Source organism: Pelmatolapia mariae, linkage group LG17, assembly GCF_036321145.2.
Source record: "Pelmatolapia mariae isolate MD_Pm_ZW linkage group LG17, Pm_UMD_F_2, whole genome shotgun sequence".
Lineage (NCBI taxonomy): Eukaryota > Metazoa > Chordata > Actinopteri > Cichliformes > Cichlidae > Pelmatolapia > Pelmatolapia mariae.
The window spans coordinates 15,833,506-15,857,622 of NC_086242.1; the positions used below are offsets into that span (position 1 = coordinate 15,833,506).

Consider the following 24,117-nt stretch of genomic DNA (forward strand, 5'->3'; position numbering starts at 1 on the left):
GCAATCCCGGACATAGGGGTCACAGGAAGCCTGAGAGGTTACTCAATAATCAAGAATTTAGCTTTCTCTTTCCTCTTAAACATTTATTTTATGCCTCTTTTTAAATTGCACATCAGAATCATCAAAAACAATCTTAAATGGTCCTTCAGAAGACCAGTGGTTAGATCACACAGGTAACTTGAGTACTTATTTTGTGCCTCTTAATTTTTGGATATTTGAGTTAAAGTTAATATAGATTAAACATTCTTCCATATGCCAGCTATCAAAAATCATTTGCATATGAATAACAATCCAGACATGTTGCCACAAGTGAGGATTAAATCTTCTGTATATAACATAATTTATAAAACAGTACAGTATCATTAGAATCTGTCTTGATATCACAAGACAGATTTTAATATCACACCCATTAAACTAATTTACTAAAGTTAAATTTTAAACTCATGCATAAAAATGTTGTTCAGAGGGGGTTCATAACAGACTTTGTCAGACGTGGCATTATGATGTTTAGAACTGCAACGATTAGTCAATTAACCAATAAACAGGAAATTAATCTGCAGCTATTATGAGAATACAGACAAATCTTACAATCTCTACATCAACTTTGAATTAAAGCATCTGCCTCAGAGAGATGGCCCCTCTGTTTTAACAACACCATCAAGTTCTTTCTTCTTCTCCATGTCACCTTCATTCCATAGTCCCTCTCTGGCGTGTCAGCCACCAAAATGTCAGGTGACCCATTACATGGAGGCGTACACGGCTGAGCCAGCAGCAAATGTCCACAGGGGGTAGACGGAGAAATGTTCCTTTCCCCCATTGCTTTCGGAGTGTCCACATCAGGAGGTGGACAGACTTCAGTGGTGCTAAACTCTTCACAGGGAAGTGTTGAAGCACAGACTGCTGGAATTCTGCATCTCTCTGACACTTGCACAGATGGTCTGTCAGGTTCAGCCAAACATCTTTGGTGGGATGAAGTGTCGTCTGAGAATGTTTCAGCACTCTGTTTTCTTACTGAGGCAAACTGTCCCTTTGGTAGGTTAGAGCACTGTGCAGCTGAAACTGTTTTCTTTTCGGCAGGTTTCCTTCCCACATGAGTACTCTCTATAGCTTTCTTCTTGGAGATCCCCTTTGGTTGCTGAGTTTGGTCTTTTGACCCTGTTTTAAACAATAATTGGGGGAATTTGCAGACACTATTTTTCCTGGACAGCTGACTGCAGCTGTCCAAGATGCTTGTGGCAGACTGACACTTTCTCCTCCCTCGTCTCACTGGAGGTGCAGTTGCAACTGAAATGTCAAATTGTGGCCTAACCTGAAATATTAAAGGCAAATTAAACAAAATAATCCATGTAGTCATATATGAAAATTATTATGTGAAATTCCAGCATATGAAGATCAAGTTTATGTTCAGAAATAATTTTTAAGCAAAACATAGCCCACACCACTTTAAAAAGTATTCATTACAGCTTACCCAGGAATTAAGAGCTGAGCTGCTCTGTGCTTCTGCCTCTGTGAAGAAATCTCTGGCATTGAGTGCTGCTCTGACTTCGGGCACATTTTGGAGTTTGGCTCCACACAAAGGTCGCTCCAAGAATTGCAGCGAAGGCTTTGCTGTCTTTGTAACTTTTCTGGGCATTAAGATAAATCATCACTGAACTCCTGGTGGAATAAAAACACGATCAATTGAGGCATCAAATGTCCGCAAATAACCAGATGTTGCTACCAAACCAAAACTATATTCGGTTACTACCAAACCGAATATACTCGCTCGTGGGTGCTAAGACGACATTAAACTTACCTTAATGTGCTTATTTGCATACAATAAATACTTATATCAAAAGTTAGTTGTTTAGTGTAAATTGTCTTTTCTCTGCCTGCTTTGTTTTCATCTCTTTGTTGCTTTTTGTTTGTTATTTCCCGGGTCTTCTTCCCCTTCTTCTTTTTGGTTAGGTTGGGGCTTGACAAACCACCTCACATGTGCATTACTGCCATCTACCGTAGCCATTGTCTTTTCTGATTGGTTCTAGTGACGTCGCTATCCTATCTGCTATTGGTTCAAAAATTTCACGTGATCAAAGTGACGGGAGGCCGCACCCACAGCGCCAAAATTCAAAATCGCTTGTGAATCGTATTGACGTCATGTAAATAACATTAAATAAAAGACTGTTTTAGATGTTTTCGGTTATGTTAAACACGAATATGAACCATTACTGGTTGGACTCAAGCTAAACGGAATCTTCTGAAACTTCGCAGTAATATGAAGGTCAGGTTTTTTGCCGTTTGTTGGAGCAGTGTAGTGAACTAGGCACCTTGCTAACGTAGCTTAGCAGACTACCTCAGCGTACGCTAGCGTTAGCTTTTATCGTCAGGTGCAAGAAAACCTAACGCTGGAAAAATTGAATTTGTTTAGGTATAACGACACAAATCAGTTGCTGACTTTAATGTAAGTTATATGGTAATGTTTCAATAATTGTCAAAACGGTTAGGTGGCCAAAAGTTTCTCGAGTCCCGTAGCTATTATATAACGTTACTGTTAGTGTTTACTCTTGTTGTAACTGTTAATCTTCGTTGTTCATTCTCATTTGTAGTTTTTTGTGTGTGTGTGTGCAGAATACCCCTGAACAACTTGGCACATTTCAATGATCTGACCATGAGACGGAGCCCGAGGAGACCCCTGATTCTTAAAAGAAGAAAACTGCCTTTTCATCAAAATGCGACTGATTCACAGCCTGGAGAATCAGGCTCCAAAGAACCATCAAAACCAGCTGCTGCTCAGAGCTTTTCTGATGGTATCCGCATCATGGACCATCCTTCTATGTCTGATACTCAGGTGGTTGTCATTCCGGAAAAAGCAAATCTTCAAAGTGTTATTGGGGCCCTCACAGCTAAAGGCAAGGAATGTGGTGCCCAGGGCCCAAACAAGTTCATTCTTCTGAATGGAAGTGGGAGTGGCAACAAGTGGGACTTTGGACTTGATTCTCAGTCTGCTGCTGAAGGAGCTGCTACAAAGAGTACAGAAGGACATACAGTTAAAGCTGAAACTACACGCAATTTCCCAGGTGACAAACTTCTAACTGAAATTAAATCATATACTTAAAAGGTTTTTTTTTTAATGTTTAGGATCATGCTTAATGTATAAGTGTGGAATTTAGTGCTTGTTTTTTTCCTCTCTGTCTGATACTAGTGAATAAGGATGTAAACTGCGGTCCATTGGATGACAGCCTTACCAACATTCAGTGGTTGGGTAAGATGAGTACATGTGCCTTGGAGCCAAATTCTACAAAGCAGCTCAGCAGCAAGGAGAACCAAAAACCTTTACCACAGACCTTTCAGGTTCAGTGCTTTTTCTTGTCACTTACCTGCCTTGGTTTTTTTTGGGGGGGGGGAAGAGATACTTTTCTGAAGGCAACACTGACCCCAGACATGTTGCTACATGTTCCCTAAACACCCTTTCTTGACAAGTTGGTCACAGCTGTGATTTACAATAACAGCAATAGTAGTCTGATTGCAGGAAATAGTTACACTGTCAGATTTATTGACTGTTGTTTGTTTGTTTTTTGTCATATAGGCACACAATACACATACCAGTGCAGAAGCTCCTCAGCAACCCATTTCAGAGAGGCCACCATACTCCTACATGGCCATGATCCAGTTTGCTATCAATAGCAGAAAGAACAGGAGGATGACCCTCAAAGAGATTTACATGTGGATTGAGGACAATTTCCCTTACTATAGAGATGTGGCCAAACCAGGCTGGAAGGTACTTCAGAGCTGCTGAAAGTGTGATATGTTTCCAGCTCTGCAGCAAGCAGCAGTTTTCCAATACTTTTTCTTTTCATTTATAACTGCAGAATTCCATCCGCCATAACCTCTCTCTGCATGACATGTTCATTCGTGAAACGTCTCCAGATGGTAAAATGTCTTTCTGGACTATCCGACCTGAAGCCAATCGATGCCTCACACTTGATCATGTGTACAAGGTAAGTGCAGCTGACTCATTGCTTTTACATCGGTGATATCTGGGAACATTTGTGTTACTTGGCCTGAATGTTTTGTTGCAAGAATGCTTGTTAAATGCTTATTGTTTTACCTTGTGTTTATATAATGATTTTGCTTGGATCCTTGTCTTTCAGTTGTTTGTTTTTTTTTATGGCTGACAGCTTGAGAGTGTTTTGAGATTCCTCATGTTGTTTTTTGTTTTCTTTTTCCTCCCCTAATCTCACTTCACATCTCTCTCTGTAGCCGGGCTGTGATCCAGTGACTGCCACTGTTCCTGTGCCAATGCTTTTACTGGCTAATCAAGTAAGACTGATTTACTCCTTTCTGTTTTCTTTTTTCTTTTTTTCTTTTTTTAGTTCTTCAGGAGCCATCTTTAAATCACACTCAGGCAGCAGTAAGCCGAGAAGGGCCAGAAAAATCTGAACGTTCATGAATTCATTTGTCACCAGACTTTCAGACCCACAGGTTGTAGCTACACCTGTTTTTGTTGCAGGAGGAGACAAGAGAGCAGCAGGGAAGCAGAGAGACTGAAGTCAGTCTGAAAGGCTAATGTGCTTTAAGAGCACTTGTTTCTTCTAATATCTGGTATCCATACAATCATAAAACTTCCTTTTAGTCCTTTCCTGAGGGTAAAGATGTAGGGTCAGTTATCAAGGGACAAATTTTGGACAGAACGCCAAGTTACAAGTGTTGTTAGGTGACAGCACAGTAAGGCTCCTAACTGATATAATTTTTGTCTCATCTTACTTTTCACAGCACCAAAAGAGGACACTTCCAGATGCAAGAAAAACACCAACTAGCTATGGTGAGTTAAAAGAAATGTATGAGTTGTTTTATAAATTTGAGACTTGAGAAAAGTCAGAGGTCGGCAAACAAATAGAAATTGCTGTTTAGTTTGGAAATGTGTAGTGCAATGTTATGTTGTTGTGTTTTCTGTGTTCAGAGAGAAAGATGAAACCTCTTCTGCCTCGAACCGATTCCTACTTGGTGCCCATACAGCTCCCCGTCACTCCTTCTGTCTATCTGCCATCCACTTCTACCCCTTTTCCTCCGCCCTGCTCCCAGCAGAAGGGGAACAATTCACGAGGAGCAAAGAGAGTCCGCATAGCACCGAAGGTAAGGAATTTCTCATATATTTCAGCTTTTTAAAAATGTGTTGTTGTTGTTGTTGTTTTACTTTATAAGTTATGCAAGTTGCAAACTGCTTTTCAAAACAAGTATTTCTTGGAACTCCCTACAGTTTACATTGACAACATTATGTGCATAGAGATGAGTATGAACTTCACCCATACCACTAAGATTTTAATGGGAATTGTTGCATGTCTGACAGGTGACACAAAGTGATTCCCCAGCTGTGATGATATCTCCTCAGAAGAATACGGACTTTAAGGTAGAAGTGAAGGAGGAGCTGGTATGTGTTCCAATTAAATGCGAGACCCCCAAAGCTCCTCCAAAGAGACAAGCCAGCAGCTCACGGCGCAAACAACGTTTGGTTCTCTCTGTGAATGAAGAGCCTGTTCTCCTCTGCCACGAAAGTAATTTCTTTGACTCTGGCGTAGCCTCCGATGCTTCGACATTCCAGGACAATCCACATATTGAGCTGGATGAAGCCAAGCACGGGCAGGAAAGCCCAGATAGGGAGTTTTCATTCAAAACCCCGATAAAAAGTAGCAGCCATTTGACCTCATCCACCCCCAGCAAGCCACCTTCTTATGTTGCACTTGAGTCTTGGAAAGTGACCCCGGTGGGCAAAGGAAGCCAAAATATTCTGGACTTCAGCCCTATTCGTACACCAGGTGGTCCCACAGTTACTCCACGACATGACTACACCACCTTCAGCTTCAGCAGCACTCCCTTCAAAGACTTGCCTCTGTTTAACTCCCCAAGAGAGCTGCTCACATCCGCTCCCTCCAAAGTGACTGGACCAGCAGAGTCACCAACCGAATGCCTCAAAAGTAGCTGCTCCAGAGAGCTTCTGCAGGGAGGCAGTTCCACAGCAGCCAGTCGCTCAATCACAGAGGGCCTCGTCTTGGATACCATGAACGACAGCCTGAGCAAGATATTGGTGGATATTAGCTTTTCTGGTCTGGATGATGACGACCTTGGTATGGCGAACATCAGCTGGTCTGAGTTCATCCCTCAGTTGAAATAGCCAGGGGGCCGAAACACATTCTATGGCTAAGCAGTGTCACCTGTTTCTTTTTCCTTTTTTTTTTTTTCTTTATGTAAACACTACGTGATTTAGGCCCACACCAAAGCAAGCAAGGCAGAAACAAATCTGGATCTGACACTATTTAAACCGTCCGACTTTTCCATATTGAAGAGGATTTCTCTCAATAGAAGGCGAGGCTGTTGATGTAGGAAGAAATTTCTAGTGCTCTAGAGTGCTCTAATTTACTCTGGTTGTCAGATATTCAGAAGCATATCTGGTATTATACCAAAACAACTTCAAATAAGGCCCACTTGATGCTGTCATTTTAAACTTCTTATTGGAGACTTATTCGGACCTCCTTTTTCCAGTAGTTTAGGAGCTTTTAGCTTCAAATTTCTTTTACATTTGCTTTGCTGCTGGAGGGTTCTGGCTACAACATGAGGGGGAAAATGTAACATAGTTAAATAGATTGCAGGGATGATCCACTTTCAACTACTGTTTGATGTGTTTTACTTCTCTGACTTTTTCATTCATTGGATCAATCAATAATTGCCTCGGTGTCACTTCTTTTTCTTTGAATTTCTTCACATATTTGGGCCTCTTTGTGTTTTATGGTTTTCCTTATTTGTCTTATTTGTCTGTCTTCTTGAAGAACATGCATAAGGAGAGAAATATGTAAGTGTATATGTATGTTGATTTGCACATTTTAATATATAATTTAGCTTCTACACAAATTTTAAAGTATGTGATATTTTCTGATCAGCCAGCAAGATGCTTCACTGCAGTTTGAGTCAGCGTCTTAGAGCTGACTTAGAATAATAGATTGTGATGGAGGATTGCTAGTAATAGGCCTTGATAAATAGCACTAACAGGAATAGGACTGTTTCTTTATCTAACTGTAGAACTGTCTTTATCACATGACTTCATAAATTCTCACAGTAATTGTCCTTGTGTATGCTAATATCGCTCATTTTCAGGGCACCTTTAACCTACAAAAAATGCATGCAGTGACTTCATCCACACAGTCTTGGAGTTTAATACTCACTGTAGTTTTTGCAGTCCCAACTCTGGAGGATAAATACCTGTTTTTAAAGATGCCACAAAGTGTTTCATACCTATAATGACTTCATTAGTCCTTTGTTGATGTGAAACTTGATGGTTTAGTGAGGTGTTGCCGTGCATTGAGGTATTTCTGCTTATATTTCATTAAAGGTGTAAACTATCATAGATTGTCTGTTCAAAAATGTTTAATTCCTTGTTAGTGACAGTACTGAATCATGCAATTTGGGTAAAATTGATTTTATTTTAAACTCACCGCATGAAAATGGTAGTTTGTAATATTTTTTTTAACAAATTACATCATTTACCCATTTTTGTCCAAATAAGCAATTTCATGTAATGTTCTTAGTTTCCAATAGGGGCGTATGATGGCTTACCGCATTCCAATGGACCAAAAGAATGACACAATGTTGACACAGGTTTGATCTTGAGGATCTCAGATAATAGTTTGTTTGTGCATGACACTGCAGCACAACTATGTATTTGCAAGACAAACTGAAATAATTACGATGCATCAAACATCACATAGGCTGCAGTGAATTAATGTTGATGCAAGCTATTTAGCTTTTAGTTTCCCTGGCAAACTTAACTTCAGCAAATGCTAAAAGCACCTTTACTCTTGTATTTTTAATTAAAAAAGATACCATACCCAAAATATTAACTCTTAAAAAAAAAAACCCTCACAGGACATTTTGCAGAGTTCGCAGCTGCAACACAAACAGCAACAAACACTTTGTAGTTCTGTCCTGGACTTTATGCAGGTGCAGTCAGTGCTACTGCTACAAGTAAGCCTAACAGCTTCCAGATCATTTTTTTCTGTCAAGAAGGGCTGGCAACTGAGTGGATGCCTTGTGAAGGAAAAACCATGTTGGTCCCACTACTAAAGAGAGGCTGCTCTACAGTCCAGAGCCCACCCTATATGCAGTTCTCTGCATAAGCAGCCTGAGATCTACCTTTAACTTTTTTATAACAAAGGAGATCTTTTAGCTGCTGTGCACCTATACAAACCTGCATGAGACGTGAAAGGGTGAGGATTGGAGGGGTATAGATGAAGTGGAGATGTGAGCCTACACCAGAATAAAGCAACATGTTGGATGACAACACTGGAATTTCCCAGGAAGTTAAAAAGGGAAAGAGTTTCTGACTCCAACTGATGAAGGAGCTCCAAGGACACAATGACAACATCTTTACTTTGTAGACCTTGGCAGAGAAACTCCTCAGATGAAAACTGGCTCTTGTTGGTACAGTCAGGAAACAACACAGAGCTACCTCCCCAGCTTTTCCAGTTGCAACAGAGGAAGATTTTGTTGTCTGTCTTTGCCTTCGCCAAAACTACGACGCCAATATCCCACATCCCAAAGCAACGGAGGAATGGGCTTATTTTGACAACAACACACAGGGAATCAGCAGTCAGTGATGGGGAATAGAGGAAGCAAGAAGCAATCCTGGACTGCACGATTGAATAGTGTGGATAACCTAGACAGGATATTGGCACCTTGAGTTGCTGAAGGAAAACTAGCTGCTGGGTGCTGGCTTTTTTCTACAGTCTCCTGGATGTCTTGAAATACAATGTCTTTGTCCCTTGGAAACCACTTCACAGGAGTTGGTGGAGTCTAAAACCTAATGATCCTGGAAAAGCTGGGGCGTATGCTGGTGACCTCAGCCACTGGTAAAAAAAAAAAATCTGAATAAAATTTTGGTTTTTATGACAAGGTCTGATGCCAGTTTGAAAAATCAAGTGGAAATTGTTTTAACATATATTCATTTTATAGCATTTTCTGAATATAAACAGGAGGTGGCCACTTTTGGCCATGAACATGCTGAGTGGGAGTTTTTCTGCTTTTCTGTGCAAAAAAAAGTAATGATGCCTATATAATCATTGATACTGTTAATTATTGATATACATCTAACTGCAATCATGGGGAGAAAATAAATCAGATTGTATGTATTATTTGGGGAAAATAGTCATTTTATTATTTTATCTCTTTGTAGATCATTACAATTATGTGATCTAACTGGTATTGAAAGGGTTGAAATTCTGAATTTGAATGAAATTTTGATTTTCATGACCAGAACTGATGCTAATTTAAAAAATCAAGTCGGTCAAAGTGGAAAAATATTTACATATATATTAATTTGATAGTATTTTATAAACCTAAACAAAAGGTGGTCATTTTGGCCACCAACAAGCTGAGTGGGAGTTTTATCTGGTTTGCTTTCCCTGCACAAAAATAACAATTCATAATAATCGATGTTGCTGTTAATCGATTACATGTCCCAGACTCTACCATTAATAATACAAGAAAATCCAGTAGCAATGCGAATAAATGAAATGGTGAGTTTTGAGGTTGTCTTCCAACAAGTACATTGTACAAACAAACTGTTTTCTTAAAGGTTAATTTTTTTTTTTTTAAAGAAATAACTATTTTATATTTATGAAAAGAACTGATGCTAGTTAAAAACTTTATGCAGTAAAAATAGCAACCCCCCCCCAATACAAATTACACACCTAATTTATTGGTGGACACTTTTGGCCACGAACAAGCTGAAAGGATAGTGATTTTGAACAAACCCAGAGGGTTAAAAACATTAGCTAACGTCTGTTCGAGAAGCTGGAAATCGTCCGGAAACATCACTAACTGAAGAAAATTAGCCGCTTAAGTGAGGAGTTCAAGATATAAAAAAAGACACAAAGAAGGTGCGGACCTTGGTTTTATCTAGATAACATTTAACCCGTTTAGTGTACGATTTATTATGATCAGTATTTGAGTTAAATCGGGGAGTTTTCCCGAGATGATCTAGACTGATTTGCTGTGAACGGACTTGATGGCTAACGCCAGTAACTGACTTCAGCGCTGACTTGATAATTTCCATCTCCCAGGTAAACGTTACCGTTACTGTTTACTCTTGTTGTAACAGTTAATCTTCGTTGTTCAGGCTCGTTTGTATTTTTTGTGCAGAATACCTCTGAACAACTTGGCACATTTCAATGATCTGACCATGAGACGGAGCCCGACGAGACCCCTGATTCTCAAAAGAAAAAAACTGCCTTTTCATCAAAATGCGACTGATTCACAGCCTGGAGAATCAGGCTCCAAAGAACCGTCAATACCAGCTGCCATTCAGTGCTTTCCTGGTGGTATCCGCATCATGGACCATCCTTCCAAGTCTGATACTCGGTTGGTATACTTTCCCAAAACAGCAGATCTTCAAAGTGTTATTGGGGCCCTCACAGCTAAAGGCAAGGAATGTGATGCCGAGGGCCCAAACAAGTTCATTGTTCTGAGTGGAAGTGGAAGTGTCAACAAGTGGGACTATGGACCTGATTCTCAGTCTGCTGCTGAAGCGGCTGCTACAAGGAGTACAGAAGGACATAAAGTCAAAGCTGAAACTACACGCAATTTCCCAGGTGACAAACTTCTAACTGAAATTAAACCATGCACGGAAAATGTTTTTTAATGTTTAGGATAATACTTAAAGTATAAGTGTGGAATTTAGTGCTTGTTTTTCTCTGTCATACTAGAGAATAAGGATGTCAATTACAGTCCTTTAGATGACAGCCTTGGTAGGATGAGCACATGTGCCTTGGAGCCAAATTCTACAAAGCAGCTCAGCAGCAAGGAGAACCAAGACCCTTTACCACAGACTTTTCAGGTTCGGTGCTTTTTAATGTCACTTACCTGCCTTGTTTTTTTTGTTTTTGTTTTTGTTTTTTTGTTTTTTTTGGGGGGGGAGGGGGGGCATACTTTTCTGAAGGCAACACTGACCCCAGACATGTTGCTTTATGTTCCCTAAACACCCTTTCTGAACCAATTGGTCATGACTGTGATTTATAATGACAGCAATAGTAGTCTGATTGCACAGAATAGTTACACTGTCAGATTTATTGACTATTGTTTGTTTGTTTGTCATATAGGCACACAATACACATACCAGTGCAGAACCTCCTGAGCAACCCATTTCAGAGAGGCCACCATACTCCTACATGGCCATGATCCAGTTTGCTATCAATAGCAGAAAGAACAGGAGGATGACCCTAAACGAGATTTACATGTGGATTGAGGACAACTTCCCTTACTATAGAGATGTGGGCAAATTAAGCTGGAAGGTACTTCAGAGCTGCTGAAAGTGTGATATGTTTCCAGCTCTGCAGCAAGCAACAGTTTTCAAATACTTTTTCTTTTTATTTATAATTGCAGAATTCCATCCGCCATAACCTCTCTCTGCATGACATGTTCATTCGTGAAACGTCTCCAGATGGTAAAATGTCTTTCTGGACTATCCGACCTGAAGCCAATCGATGCCTCACACTTGATCATGTGTACAAGGTGAGTGCAGCTGACTCATTGCTTTTACATCGGTGATATCTGGGAACATTTGTGTTACTTGGCCTGAATGTTTTGTTGCAAGAATGCTTGTTAAATGCTTATTGTGTTACCTTGTGTTTATATAATGATTTTCATTGGATCCTTGTTTTTCAATTGTATTTTTGTATGTCTGACACCTTGAGAGTGTTTTGAGATTCCTCATGTTGTTTTTTGTCTTATTTTTTTCCCCCTAATCTCACTTCACATCTCTCTCTGTAGCCGGGCTATGATCCAATGACTGCCACTGTTCCTGTGCCAATGCTTTTACTGGCTAATCAAGTAAGACTGATTTACCCCCTTTCTTTATTTTTTTTCTTTTAGTTCTTCAGGAGCCATCTTCAAATCACACTTTCAGAAAAATCTGAACGTTCATGAATCCATTTGTCACCAGACTTTCAGACCCACAGAGTGTAGCTACATCTGTTTTTGTTGCAGGAGGAGACAAGAGAGCAGCAGGGAAGCAGAGAGATTCCTCATGTTGTTTTTTGTTTTCTTTTTTCCCCCTAATCTCACTTCACATCTCTCTCTGTAGCCGGGCTATGATCCAGTGACTGCCACTGTTCCTGTGCCAATGCTTTTACTGGCTAATCAAGTAAGACTGATTTACTCCTTTTTTTTCTTTTTTCTTTTTTAGTTCTTCAGGAGCCATCTTTAAATCGCACTCAGGCAGCAGTAAGCCGAGAAGGGCCAGAAAAATCTGAACGTTCATGAATCCATTTGTCACCAGACTTTCAGACCCACAGGTTGTAGCTACACCTGTTTTTGTTGCAGGAGGAGACAAGAGAGCAGCAGGGAAGCAGAGAGGCTGAAGTCAGTCTGAAAGGCTAATGTGCTTTAAGAGCACTTGTTTCTTCTAATATCTGGTATCCATACAATCATAAAACTTCCTTTTAGTCCTTTCCTGAGGGTAAAGATGTAGGGTCAGTTATCAAGGGACAAATTTTGGACAGAACGCCAAGTTACAAGTGTTGTTAGGTGACAGCACAGTAAGGCTCCTAACTGATATAATTTATGTCTCATCTTACTTTTCACAGCACCAAAAGAGGACACTTCCAGATGCAAGAAAAACACCAACTAGCTCTGGTGAGTTAAGAGAAATGTATGAGTTGTTTTATAAATTTGAGACTTGAGAAAAGTCAGAGGTCGGCAAACAAATATTTGATTTCTGTTTAGTTTGGAAATGTGTAGTGCAATGTTATGTTGTTGTGTTTTCTGTGTTCAGACAGAAAGATGAAACCTCTTCTGCCTCGAACCGATTCCTACTTGGTGCCCATACAGCTCCCCGTCACTCCTTCTGTCTATCTGTCATCCACTTCTACTCCTTTTCCTCCGCCCTGCTCCCAGCAGAAGGGGAACAATTCACGAGGAGCAAAGAGAGTCCGCATAGCACCGAAGGTAAGGAATTTCTCATATATTTCAGCGTTTTATTTCAGCACGGTAGCATGGTGGTTAGCACTGTTGCCTCACAGCAAGAAGGCCCTGAGTTCAATTCCACCATCAGGCCGGGGTCTTTCTCCCCGTGTTTGCGTGGGTTATCCCCAGGTACTCCAGCTTCCTCCCACAGTCAAAAGACATGCAGTTACTGGGGATAGGTTAATTGGAAACATTAAATTGCCCATAGGTGTGAATGTGAACGCGAATGGTTGTCTTTGTGTATGTGCTCTGTGACAGACTGGCTACCTGTCCAGGGTGTACCATGCCTCTCGCCCTAAGACAGCTGGGATAGGCTCCAGTGACCCTGAAAAGGAAAAGCGGAAGCAAATGGATGAAAAACGTGTTGTTGTTGTTTTACTTCATAAGCTATGCAAGTTCCAAACTGCTTTTCAAAACAAGTATTTCTTGGAACTCCCTACAGTTTACATTGACAACATTATGTGCATAGAGATGAGTATAAACTTCACCCATACCACTAAGATTTTAATGGGAATTGTTGCATGTTTGACAGATGACACAAAGTGATTCCCCAGCTGTGATGATATCTCCTCAGAAGAATACGGACTTTAGGGTAGAAGTGAAGGAGGAGCTGGTATGTGTTCCAATTAAATGCGAGACTCCCAAAGCTCCTCCAAAGAGACATGCCAGCAGCTCACGGCGCAAACAGTGTTTTGTTCACCCTGTGAATGAAGAGCATGTTCTCCTCTGCCGCGAAAGTAATTTCTTTGACTCTGGCGTAGCCTCTGATGCTTCGACATTCCAGGACAATCCACATATTGAGCTGGATGAAGCCAAGCATGGGCAGGAAAGCCCAGATAGGGAGTTCTCATTCAAAACCCCAATAAAAAGTAGCAGTCATTTGACCTCATCCACCCCCAGCAAGCCACCTTCTTATGTTGCGTCTTTTAAAGTGACCCCGGTGGGCAAAGGAAGCCAAAATATTCTACACTTGAGCCCTATTCGTGCAACGGGTGGTCCCACAGTTACTCCACAACACGACTACACCACCTTCAGCTTCAGCAGCACTCCCTTTAAAGACTTGCCTCTGTTTAACTCCCCAAGAGAGCTGCTCACATCCGCTCCTTCCAGAGTGACCGGACCAGCAGAGTCGCCCACCGAATGCCTCAAAAGTAGCTGCTCCAGAGAGCTTCTGCAGGGAGGCAGTTCCACAGCAGCCAGTCGCTCAATCACAGAGGGCCTCGTTTTGGATACCATGAACGACAGCCTGAGCAAGATATTGTTGGATGTTAGCTTTTCTAGTCTTGATGATGATGACTTTAGTATGGCGAACATCAGCTGGTCTGACTTAATCCCTCAGTTGAAGTAGTCAGAGGGCTGAAACACATTCTATGGCTAAGCAGTGTCACCTGTTTCTTTTTCCTTTTTTTTCTTTATGTAAAGACTATGTGATTTAGGCCCACACCAAAGCAGCAAGACAGAAACAAATCTGGATCTGACACTATTTAAACCGTCCGACTTTTCCATATTGAAGAGGATTTCTCTCAATAGAAGGCGAGGCTGTTGATGTAGGAAGAAATTTCTAGTGCTCTAGAGTGCTCTAATTTACTCTGGTTGTCAAATATTCAGAAGCATGAATTTTAAATTTCTTATTGGAGACTTATTCGGACCTCCTTTTTTGCAGTAGTTTAGGAGCTTTTAGCTTCAAGTTTCTTTTACATTTGCTTTGCTGCTGGAGGGTTCTGGCTACAACATGAGGGGGAAAATGTAACATAGTTAAATAGATTGCAGGGATGCTTCAGTTTCAGTTACTGTTTGATGTTTTTACCTTCTCTGAGTTTTTCATTCATTGGATCAATCAATAATTGCCTCGGTGTCACTTCTTTTTCTTTGAATTTCTTCACATATTTGGGCCTCTTTGTGTTTTATGGTTTTCCTTATTTGTCTTATTTGTCTGTCTTCTTGAAAGACATGTATATGAAAAGAAATATGTAAGTGTATATGTATGTTGATTTGCACATTTTAATATATAATTTAGCTTCTACATAAATTTTAAAGGATATATTTTCAAGATGCTTCACTGCAGTTTGAGTCAGCGTCTTAGATCTGACTTAGAATAATAGATTGTGATGGAGGATTGCTAGTAATAGGCCTTGACGAATAGCGCTAACAGGAACAGGACTGTTTCTTTATTTAACTGCAGAACTGTCTTTATCACATGACTTCATAAATTCTCACAGTAATTGTCCCTGTGTATGCAGGAGTGAAATGTTGTGGTTTCTAGCAGTTTTCAGACCTTGTACCTGACTAAACTCGGTGTTTCTAAGACAACAATCAATGTGTTGGTGCCTCATATAACATGAAGATTTTTTACTTATGTTTTTGGCTATAAGCAAACTTTGATCTGTTGTCTTGCTCAGATCAAATTTAATTCATGTGTAGAGACAAGGCGTAATTTCTACACCCTGAAATATTCTTCAATACAGCAATGAACCCTTTTGCACATAGCGTATTTTATTTGAAAAACTGTGTAGCAAGACTGCTTATTTCTGTTTATATTTCAATAAAAGTTTAAACTATCATAGGTTGTCTGTTCAAAAATGTCATTTTATCTAACGTTTCAAAATGAACATTTTGAGTGCATCTTTGAAACTTTAAGTACTTTTTTTTCTAAGGTCTCTGGTATAAACACTACATACCTGCATAATTGGTGCAGTTATTTTCTCTAAACACGTGGCCCTTTATATAAAAGTAGTATAAAATGAAACATTTATTTAAACTGTTAAAAATGTCTTCTTAATGTTTTGTCCAGGTAGTATCCGTGTAGTCTGCAAGTAGAATGCAGGATGCCTTTTGGGTCTTCAGTAAGTCTGGACTTCCTGTTGAGCCACTTCTAGAAGGATCTGTAGCTTTTTGCTGCAGTAGTCTGGGAGAATTGAGGAAAGTCAGAATTATCTAGTTTGTTTACTACAAGCAACTGAATTTCTCGATTTCACTCATCCTCTTCCTTCTTAACAAAAACAAGCAGGCATATATGATCATTTGACACTGTACCAAAGATGCCTATGTTTAATATTAAAAGTAGAGCCACTCAATTCAGTCTCATGATGAAAACTATCATGTTAATAAATTCTGAAGAAGAATATTGTTACAACTTACCAAATATGCGCCTGCATCTACGGGGCAAACGAAAGCGGTAGACAGTAACATAGTAAACTGGGACACCAGTCAGTGTTAGAGCACAACTTTGTCCTGTGTTCCAGGGGTCAGAGTAAAGAGACAGACCCACGATGAAGAAGCAGACCACTGTGAAGGTGATTCCAATGACCAAGGGCACCTTCACATTACAAAAAATAAAACAAGTTGGTCAGCGTAGTGTGGAGCAGTAAGATAAAGGGAGGTTTTTTTAGTTCAGTATGCTAACCTTAAAAGGTCTTGGGTGGAGAGGAAAACGATATCGATGTATGAGCATCCCCAAGGTTGCCAAGGCGATGAAGAACCAGCGTGAAAAGGAGGCAAAGTTGAGGAGCTGGTAAATCTCTCCAGTGATTAACATGAAAACTACCAAGGGGTACTAAAGGGACACAGGCAAGATAGTTATAAACCTACTATTTTGAGAGTATCACATTATATATCTTTGTCAGACACTGTGCCAACCACTCATTCCTTTAGATCTGGATTAAGGCTTTGTGTTCCCCTGTTTCCCATTTTCAACCAGCCTCTGTATCCTGTGCCTGGATCCTATTGTTGTTATTCATATGACATGGATAAACTTAATACAAATAAAATGTTATAATTGTTTTACTGCGTATTCTCAATTTTAATAATGCAACATAATAAATAGAATAAGTCATTTATTTATTTGTTTAGATTACTTCATCTGTTTTAAAAGTAGTTTACCAGTAACAACACAGCAGGTAAAGGTGTGTGTCTGCGGATGTGAATCATGGAAAAAATGGCTGGCCAGTGGCCTTCCCTGGCTCCCACAAACAGCATCCTGCAACACAGAGCTCTCATTAGAATTCAGGCACACACACAAAAAAATGACAATAATAAACCTTTATGGTCCCTAGATTACCTAGGTGCCCCAAAGAAGCCACCGTTAAGGGCTCCAAGGCAAGATATAGCAACAAGAATTGGGATCACAGGAGCCAACCCCTGAAAAGCACGGTTGGCAAATGTCTGCAGAGGCACAAACAGCAGATCAGACCAACAGTGACATACCACATTTACTCCAGGTTTTCCTTTTTTAATGATACATAAAGCAAGAAATGGAACTGACCACAGCCACAGCATCTGACAGAAGCACCTCAGCAGGAGTCATCATGGTGTAGTAGGCCACATTAATAAGCACATAAAAGACTGTCACTGCCACAATGGACAAGATTATTGCCAGTGGCATGTTTCTGACAAAGCAGGATACACACAGAGAGATATAACAGCAGGAGGCAACTTGGTTTTCAAAAAAAGCGACAGACTTTATAGCAGATGTTTCATGCAAAAATACCTATTAGGGTTTATGACTTCTTCAGTGATAAAGTTCAAATAAAACCTAGAGGAAAAGAGAAAGCCAAGACTGAGGCATAAAGCTTTGATTGTTAGTTATAGTACATACATTGTCATGTAATTTATGGTTCTTTTCACCATTACTGGGGGAAAGAGTTTCATATACTGTGTGATACACAGTAAAATACATTGGATTTGCACTGATGCTCAAACCACAGTATGCTTACCATCCACCATAGGCATAGAGGCCGCTATAGAAGGCCAGTGGCAACTTATCCAGTGTTAACAAGTCAACCTCGAAACCATTCTGAAAATTTTCTGTCCTCCCTGCAAAGACAGAGAGAATAAATGAGCTGAATGCCAACTCTGTCTTAGGGTTTAACAATTAGGTGTTCTCACCTTTGGCCAGTGCAATGACACCGGGGACGATGATGAGGACCAGGGCAAACATCTTAATGAAAGTCAAGGTGATCTGAGTGCGAGAGGCCATGTTCACACTCCAGCAATTGACGGCTACGACAAACGCTGAAGCAACACAAAGACAAAGAACTGGTTAAAGATATGTGTTGTTCTACACACAAAGTGCTCCAGACACAGATGAGTTATAAAAGCACTCACTCACTCCAAGGATACTGACAAGTCTGATGAGCACTGTGGGAGCAGCACAGGGTGTGAAGAATGGCTCCACCACATAACGACCAAAGGCAAGGGAGACATAAGACGCAACAGCTGGCCTAGAGGTGGACAATATCTTTGTGAGTATTATGTTTGAGGCAGTTTAATTCCTTTCGAACCAGTAAAAACCATACCTGATGAATAAAAACTCAACCCAGAGTCGTAGGAAGGCAGGCAGAGGCCCCAAAGTCTCCAGTAGGTATGTGTAGTGACCCCCTGATTTTGTAAAAGTGGTACCCAGTTCTGCATAACACAGGGCTCCTAATAGGCCAGAGGCAGAGCAGAGTTTTGGAAAAATAAGAGTATGACTTTTACTTTATAATATTAAATGGCAACATTTTTAGAATGTCTTTTAAGTAGTTTAAAAATCTACTTTCAGCTTCCCCTTATTTACAAGAGTGCTGCAGGTAGCTCCACATGTTTGATTTGGCAGGTTCTTTATGCACCACATGCCATTCCTGATGCAACCCTAAATGGATTTGTGCCTCTTTCCAGGACTGAACTGGGCTGTCCACTTGTGCAATCATGACACCAACATAAATCTAGCTTTTTACTATTTACTCATAAAACACATTGTTTCTCATATTTGACACTTAAGTGCACAACACAATAGCAGGAAAAAGGTAAAACAAAAGGAGACATCAGCTGAAATATCATTCATCTTACCAAAGAGAGAAAGGACGCCACATAGCACCCACACCAGCAGAGATAACCCCACGCTGCCACTGTTCATCAGGACTCCTTTCGGTGCAATGAAAATCCCACTGCCCACCACAGTCCCAATGATGAAGGACACGGCAGGCAGCAGTCCGATCTGCCTCCGAAGGCACACCACTTCATCATCTCTCTTATCCTTCTCGTTATTTCCCCCTTTCTTTATCCTGGTCCCCTCCATTTTTCTCTGTGGCTGTAGGTCACAGGGCGAATGTGCTGGACACTGTGGCAGGAAGAAACAGCACAGGCTGCAACAACACCCCCACCCCCCCAATCCTGTCTGTTTTTTCACCACTCATTGGCTCTTACCCCACCCGCCCAGTCTGAGCTGGGAACAAAGCCAGCAGTCTTCCAAACTTAAGCAATAATTAACAGCAGTTTAAAGGCTCAACACTTTTCTGCATTGTACACTGTGGATGTGCGGATGGATGTGTGTACAGCTTGGAAGAGGCCCTGTGGGCTCAGACGGAGACAGGTCAGGGTGCTGTGGAGGCAGCTGCGTAGACTGCAGGAGGGCTACTTTCAACAAAATCTACACAGACTAAAATCTCATGGTGTCCTGTCAAGCTATTTTACACAGTGTACATACACGTCTTAAGCAAAAACTAAAAATGATATGAGACAACAGAACAACAAAAAAATGACAGAGGCCGCTTTATTAATATTCCTTACTTTCACTTGCATGGCCACTGCATGGATGTCAGCTTCACTTTATCAGCAGGAGCTCCGCTTGTTAACATTCCTCTACACACAGCACACATCAAGTTCTTTCTGTCAAGATTTATGACGAGTGAATGACTGCATCTGCACTCAGAACTCCTCTCACTCAGATAATGCAAAGATGGATGCATTCAAAATGCCGTCAGACTGAAAAACATTTCTAGTATATTATTTGTAAAATGTTCAGCATAATTAAAACTTTTTTTTCAAATAACAATTTGTGTAAAAAATGTGCATGCATTAATGTGTAGTTCTTTATTAATATGTTTGAACACTGTAAGGAAATCAATTTTTACAGTATAACTATTTTTTCTTTGGCGATACTAAGACTCATGGGAATGATTTTTTCCCCACTCAATTCAATTATTTAAAAGGTTTGATTGCTATAGTCAATTATTTTGCATTTTTACACTTTGTATGATTTTATGAGAATGTGATATGGTTTCCAGTGACTGTGTGACCAGTAACAGTGGGAAGGTGTAGTTTGAATAGGGCATGATGGTTAACACTTGAGTCTTGTCATAGTTAATAAAAGACAAGAATTCAGGTTACATAAGACATGCTATTCATTTATATTTTACAGCAATTAACCATTTATTGAGATTACAGTAGGAACACCAAAATAATAGCTACTCAGTTTTAACCAAATAGCTCATAGGATTATACTTTGGAGCTTAAATTTTACTCAGCACAGAATAGCATTGCTTTTTGCTGTATGCAAGCTGTCAGCATCTTGCTGTATACATTTCTTTGATTTTAAAGTGTCAACCCCTTAAAAGGAACATTGTATGTTTTATGCAAGTTTTAATAAATGGTTATGGTAGAGACTGAATCAAATGTATATTTAGATATTTAAATAATGCTGTTAAACCTCATCGTGCATACAATACGTTTGTGTTAGATTCTGCCTGTTACTACTTGATGTTTCTCCATCTTTGGCCAGCAGATGGAACTCATGTCTCTTTCTTGGTAAATGTTACCCCACAGATGAATGTGCTTTTATTTTCCTCGAGAAAATGGCAATTACATCTCACCTGGCTTTGAATTTTACAGGTTGCTAACCTTGATTCTATGTTTATCTCAACTGTGTCTTCTGCAGTTGAATGCGTACATAATTTTCTCCAAGGTAAAAACCCCCAAGACATCTCGAGCATCACAGTGTGAAATTCCCAGGGTGGGTCCGATTTTAGTCCTCCTCTCTGCAGGTAAACCCATCCCAGGAGACAAGAGCTTATCTTCCCTGCTGTTTTCCACCTGACCTGCTAAGATCCCTGCTTTGTCAACTGGAGGCCAAACAAGCTTCAACTGCTCACTCCCAACTGTTTCTCCCATAGGCTCATCTCACATGGAGCAGAATACAAAAGGAACACATCTTAATATTTCTCAGGAGCCATACACACAAGGGACCATCTGGCTTTTCCATTCAGTGAATCAATAGCAACTAAACTAAAGTTTAAAGATTGAAAAAAGAAATAATTTAGTATCTCCTTAGTAAATACTTTAGTTGGAAAGTATCAGTTTTATATATTAAAATGATATCTTTGGGATCTGGATTAAAAGTGAAAAGAAACCAGTGGAGAATATAAAGAATCGAGGAAAAAAAAAGAAAGAAGCAAAGTATTGTACTTTAAACATACTACACGTTATTTTTAACTTGCGTGTATATTTCTGACATAAGTGCGGTGATTAGCACTGTTGCCTCACAGTAAGAAGGACCTAACTTTGACTCCACTACCTGGAGCCTTTCTGTGTGGAGTTTGCATGTTATCCTCATGTCTGCATGGTTGTCAGCTAATCCAGCTTCCTCCCACAGTCAAAAGACATGCAGAGAGTGGGGTTAGGTTAATTGGTGAATCTAAATTGCCCACAGGTGTGAGCGTGCATGGTTGTCTGTCTCTTAGTGTTACACCTAATGTAATAGGCTAGTGATTCTTTTCTGATTGCTGGCACAGTTGTTCTAAAGTCATGAAGCTAGTTTGATTGCAAGTGATGGTTTTAAGATTTGTATATGATTCATTTGTTTCTCACCTCTCCTCCTGACTGCAGCTAGCCTCCACGCAGATTAAACACATGAACTGAAAAACCAGTCCAGGTGTTTTTGGATCTCTTTTAGGGTGAAATTCCAGGAAGAGAACATTCCAAGTGTGGTATGAAGTAGGGGGAATGTTGTTTGATATTGATGGATGTGTTGATTGCAAAAAGTTACAGAGCACAGACATTTTGAATATATTTATGCGCCCATTGTTAATGTAGTACCATTATATTTAAATGATAGATTGAGCACTGTTTCAAGTGTATTTAAGCCTTAATTGGTATCTAATTATTTCTTGGAGTGGGAGGGGCTACTGACTATATAGTTGGAAGTTGCAGCGACTCTTGAAGATTATGGGTTAGGGCAGGGGTGGGCAATCTCAGTCCACGAGGGCCGGTGTCCCTGCAGGTTTTAGATGTGTCCTCGAACCAACACAGCTGATTTAAATGGCTAAATTAGCTCCTCAACATGTCCTGAAGTTCTCCAGAGGCCTTGTAACGAACTAATCATGTGATTCAGGTGTGTTGACCCAAGGTGAGATCTAAAACCTGCAGGGACACCGGCCCTCGTGGACTGAGATTGCCCACCCCTGGGTTAGGGGATGATGATGATGATGATTGTAAGCAGATCACAGTGACTTACTTGCCAGGGGCCCTAGTTAAAGAGGGTTTAGCCCGGGTGTTTATTTATTAGTTTGATTTAGTTTAGGATTATACACTTTAAGTTGGACATATACATTATTTTTCCTTCTTTCTCGTGAAATTATCTTTTTTGTTCTGTTTTTTCTTTAATTGGGCCAGCCAATCTGTGCTGTAAATATGGCACACTAATCCACTGTTGTGAAAATAAAAGTCAAAAACAAAGACTGGACTGCTGATCTGTTGAACAGTTTATTTCTGCCTCCACCGCTACGCTCATGGAAGCATCACCGTTGGTACCCAGCTGAGGTTTTTGCATGCACAGAGCATGGAGACCCCAATTATAAAATTTATAATCGAGTAAACCCTGAGTGTTCCTGTCCTGGGAATTAATTAACCTTCACACAGAAATGCACACATGCACCACCACACATATGCGTACTGTACATGAAAACATACACATATAATGCTTAAGGGATTTCAGTGATATGGAAAAAGCCAGATATAGAGGCTCCCGCACACATATATGCACACATCACGTGTTGTTATTACAAGTTTGGGTAAAACAGTGTGAACAAGCTGTATAAATTTGTGAAGAAAACTTAACTGTCTGAAGCTTATTTACAGTAAATGGATTATATTCAGTACAATGACTGATGTTAATGTACTCTGCAGGGTATGAAAAGTAATATTGCATGAACAAGACTGAATTGTGTATTTTAGACCCTTTCTAAGAGGTAAGAAAAGAAGAGAAAACATGTTTTGTATTTTGATCTGATTTTGGTTTGGGTCAGCTCCACAAGAGAAAACAATTTCAAGGCCAATTTATTTTTTACTCTTGAGCATTTCATTGCATCACACCAAATTCAGCATATAGATTTATGTACTTGGAGGTGCAGATTTTGGAAGTGAGTACAAGCCCATCCCACAATATTGTTGGTGCCTTTAGGAAACTGATTTAGTTATTCACACTGAGAAAACTTAATCAAAAATAGCAGTGATAGTTGTTTGCTAAAAATGGGTAATTTAAGCTAGTTGCCAGGTGGCTGCCAGGCAATGTCATGACATTATATTATATCATGCATACTTCAACTCCTGTGGATATAATTAAAAGTTACTGTGAAAAAATTAAAATAGCACACTTTTATAAGGTATCACAGGTGCACAATGCTAAAAATGGTTCATTTTAGCGTGTTGCTAGGTGGCTGCTTGGCAATGTCATGGTCTCATGATATCTGCTATAGATACAAACGTTCAGGGGCCTAAGATGTACCTGTGTGGCGAGTTTGGTTGCTTGTCTCCCGACAGACACACAGACAGAGATTTTATGCATCGTAAGATAAAACTCCATATTGTCTTCTCTCTCAGTCAGATATATGTTCAAAGTTCTTGATGATAATACTCAAACTTTAACTGCTCATGAAGCATTATTGTTCTTTTTTTAGGCATTACACTGTGTCTATAGCTTTTATATGAATTATTTTGAGACCTTGTTGGCTGCAGTTTCTCATAATGAACATGAGCAAGGACTAAAAAGCAGGACTCAGATCGTCTATTGCAAAACAGCAAAGCGCCCAGGGCTCAGCAAAGGCAGGAATAACATACCAATGTAAATCAGGTCCTACTGCAGCTGGTCAGGGATTTCTGCAGGGGAGGAAAACATGGATTGATTAAGGTTCAGATGAGTATGACCAATTGCTCTTGATAGTTTGATCTTAGTTAGATAGTTTCCATTCAGTTCTTACTTGGTTCTCTTTTGGAGTTGAAGGAAGGTGAGTATGCAGATGGCCAAGGGAGTCCTAAAAAAAGATGAAGCAGCAGCCTGACAGGTGTGCAAAAAAGGTTACCGGCTTGAGTGAAGCGGGT

At 40.1% G+C, this 24,117-nt stretch overlaps 3 protein-coding genes and 1 pseudogene across 3 annotated transcripts; 2 read left to right on the plus strand and 2 right to left on the minus strand.

Annotated features, from left to right (window-relative positions):
• Positions 1–598: 598 nt before the first annotated feature.
• Positions 599–1,884, minus strand: rhno1 (RAD9-HUS1-RAD1 interacting nuclear orphan 1). Its single transcript, XM_063460517.1, has 3 exons — positions 1,796–1,884; positions 1,469–1,656; positions 599–1,309 (listed from the first exon to the last, which is right to left on the minus strand). Exons 2-3 carry the CDS (start codon positions 1,631–1,633, stop codon positions 599–601), a joined length of 876 nt encoding a protein of 291 aa, XP_063316587.1. The 5' UTR covers positions 1,634–1,656; positions 1,796–1,884.
• A 1,356-nt stretch (positions 1,885–3,240) lies between these two features.
• On the plus strand, positions 3,241–6,257 carry LOC134647164 (forkhead box protein M1-like). The gene is made up of 7 exons (XM_063501383.2): positions 3,241–3,330; positions 3,566–3,757; positions 3,849–3,977; positions 4,240–4,299; positions 4,753–4,801; positions 4,940–5,112; positions 5,327–6,257. The coding sequence occupies exons 1-7, from the start codon at positions 3,247–3,249 to the stop codon at positions 6,146–6,148; spliced, it is 1,509 nt and encodes a 502-aa protein (XP_063357453.2). The 5' UTR covers positions 3,241–3,246; the 3' UTR covers positions 6,149–6,257.
• A 3,950-nt stretch (positions 6,258–10,207) lies between these two features.
• LOC134615804 (forkhead box protein M1-like) lies at positions 10,208–14,525 on the plus strand (annotated as a pseudogene).
• A 987-nt stretch (positions 14,526–15,512) lies between these two features.
• Positions 15,513–19,068, minus strand: si:ch73-352p4.8 (cystine/glutamate transporter). The gene is made up of 12 exons (XM_063501039.1): positions 18,814–19,068; positions 18,282–18,408; positions 18,091–18,206; positions 17,872–17,997; positions 17,700–17,799; positions 17,474–17,518; positions 17,249–17,372; positions 17,045–17,148; positions 16,867–16,963; positions 16,391–16,540; positions 16,126–16,303; positions 15,513–15,892 (listed from the first exon to the last, which is right to left on the minus strand). Exons 1-12 carry the CDS (start codon positions 19,040–19,042, stop codon positions 15,828–15,830), a joined length of 1,461 nt encoding a protein of 486 aa, XP_063357109.1. The 5' UTR covers positions 19,043–19,068; the 3' UTR covers positions 15,513–15,827.
• Positions 19,069–24,117: the final 5,049 nt, after the last annotated feature.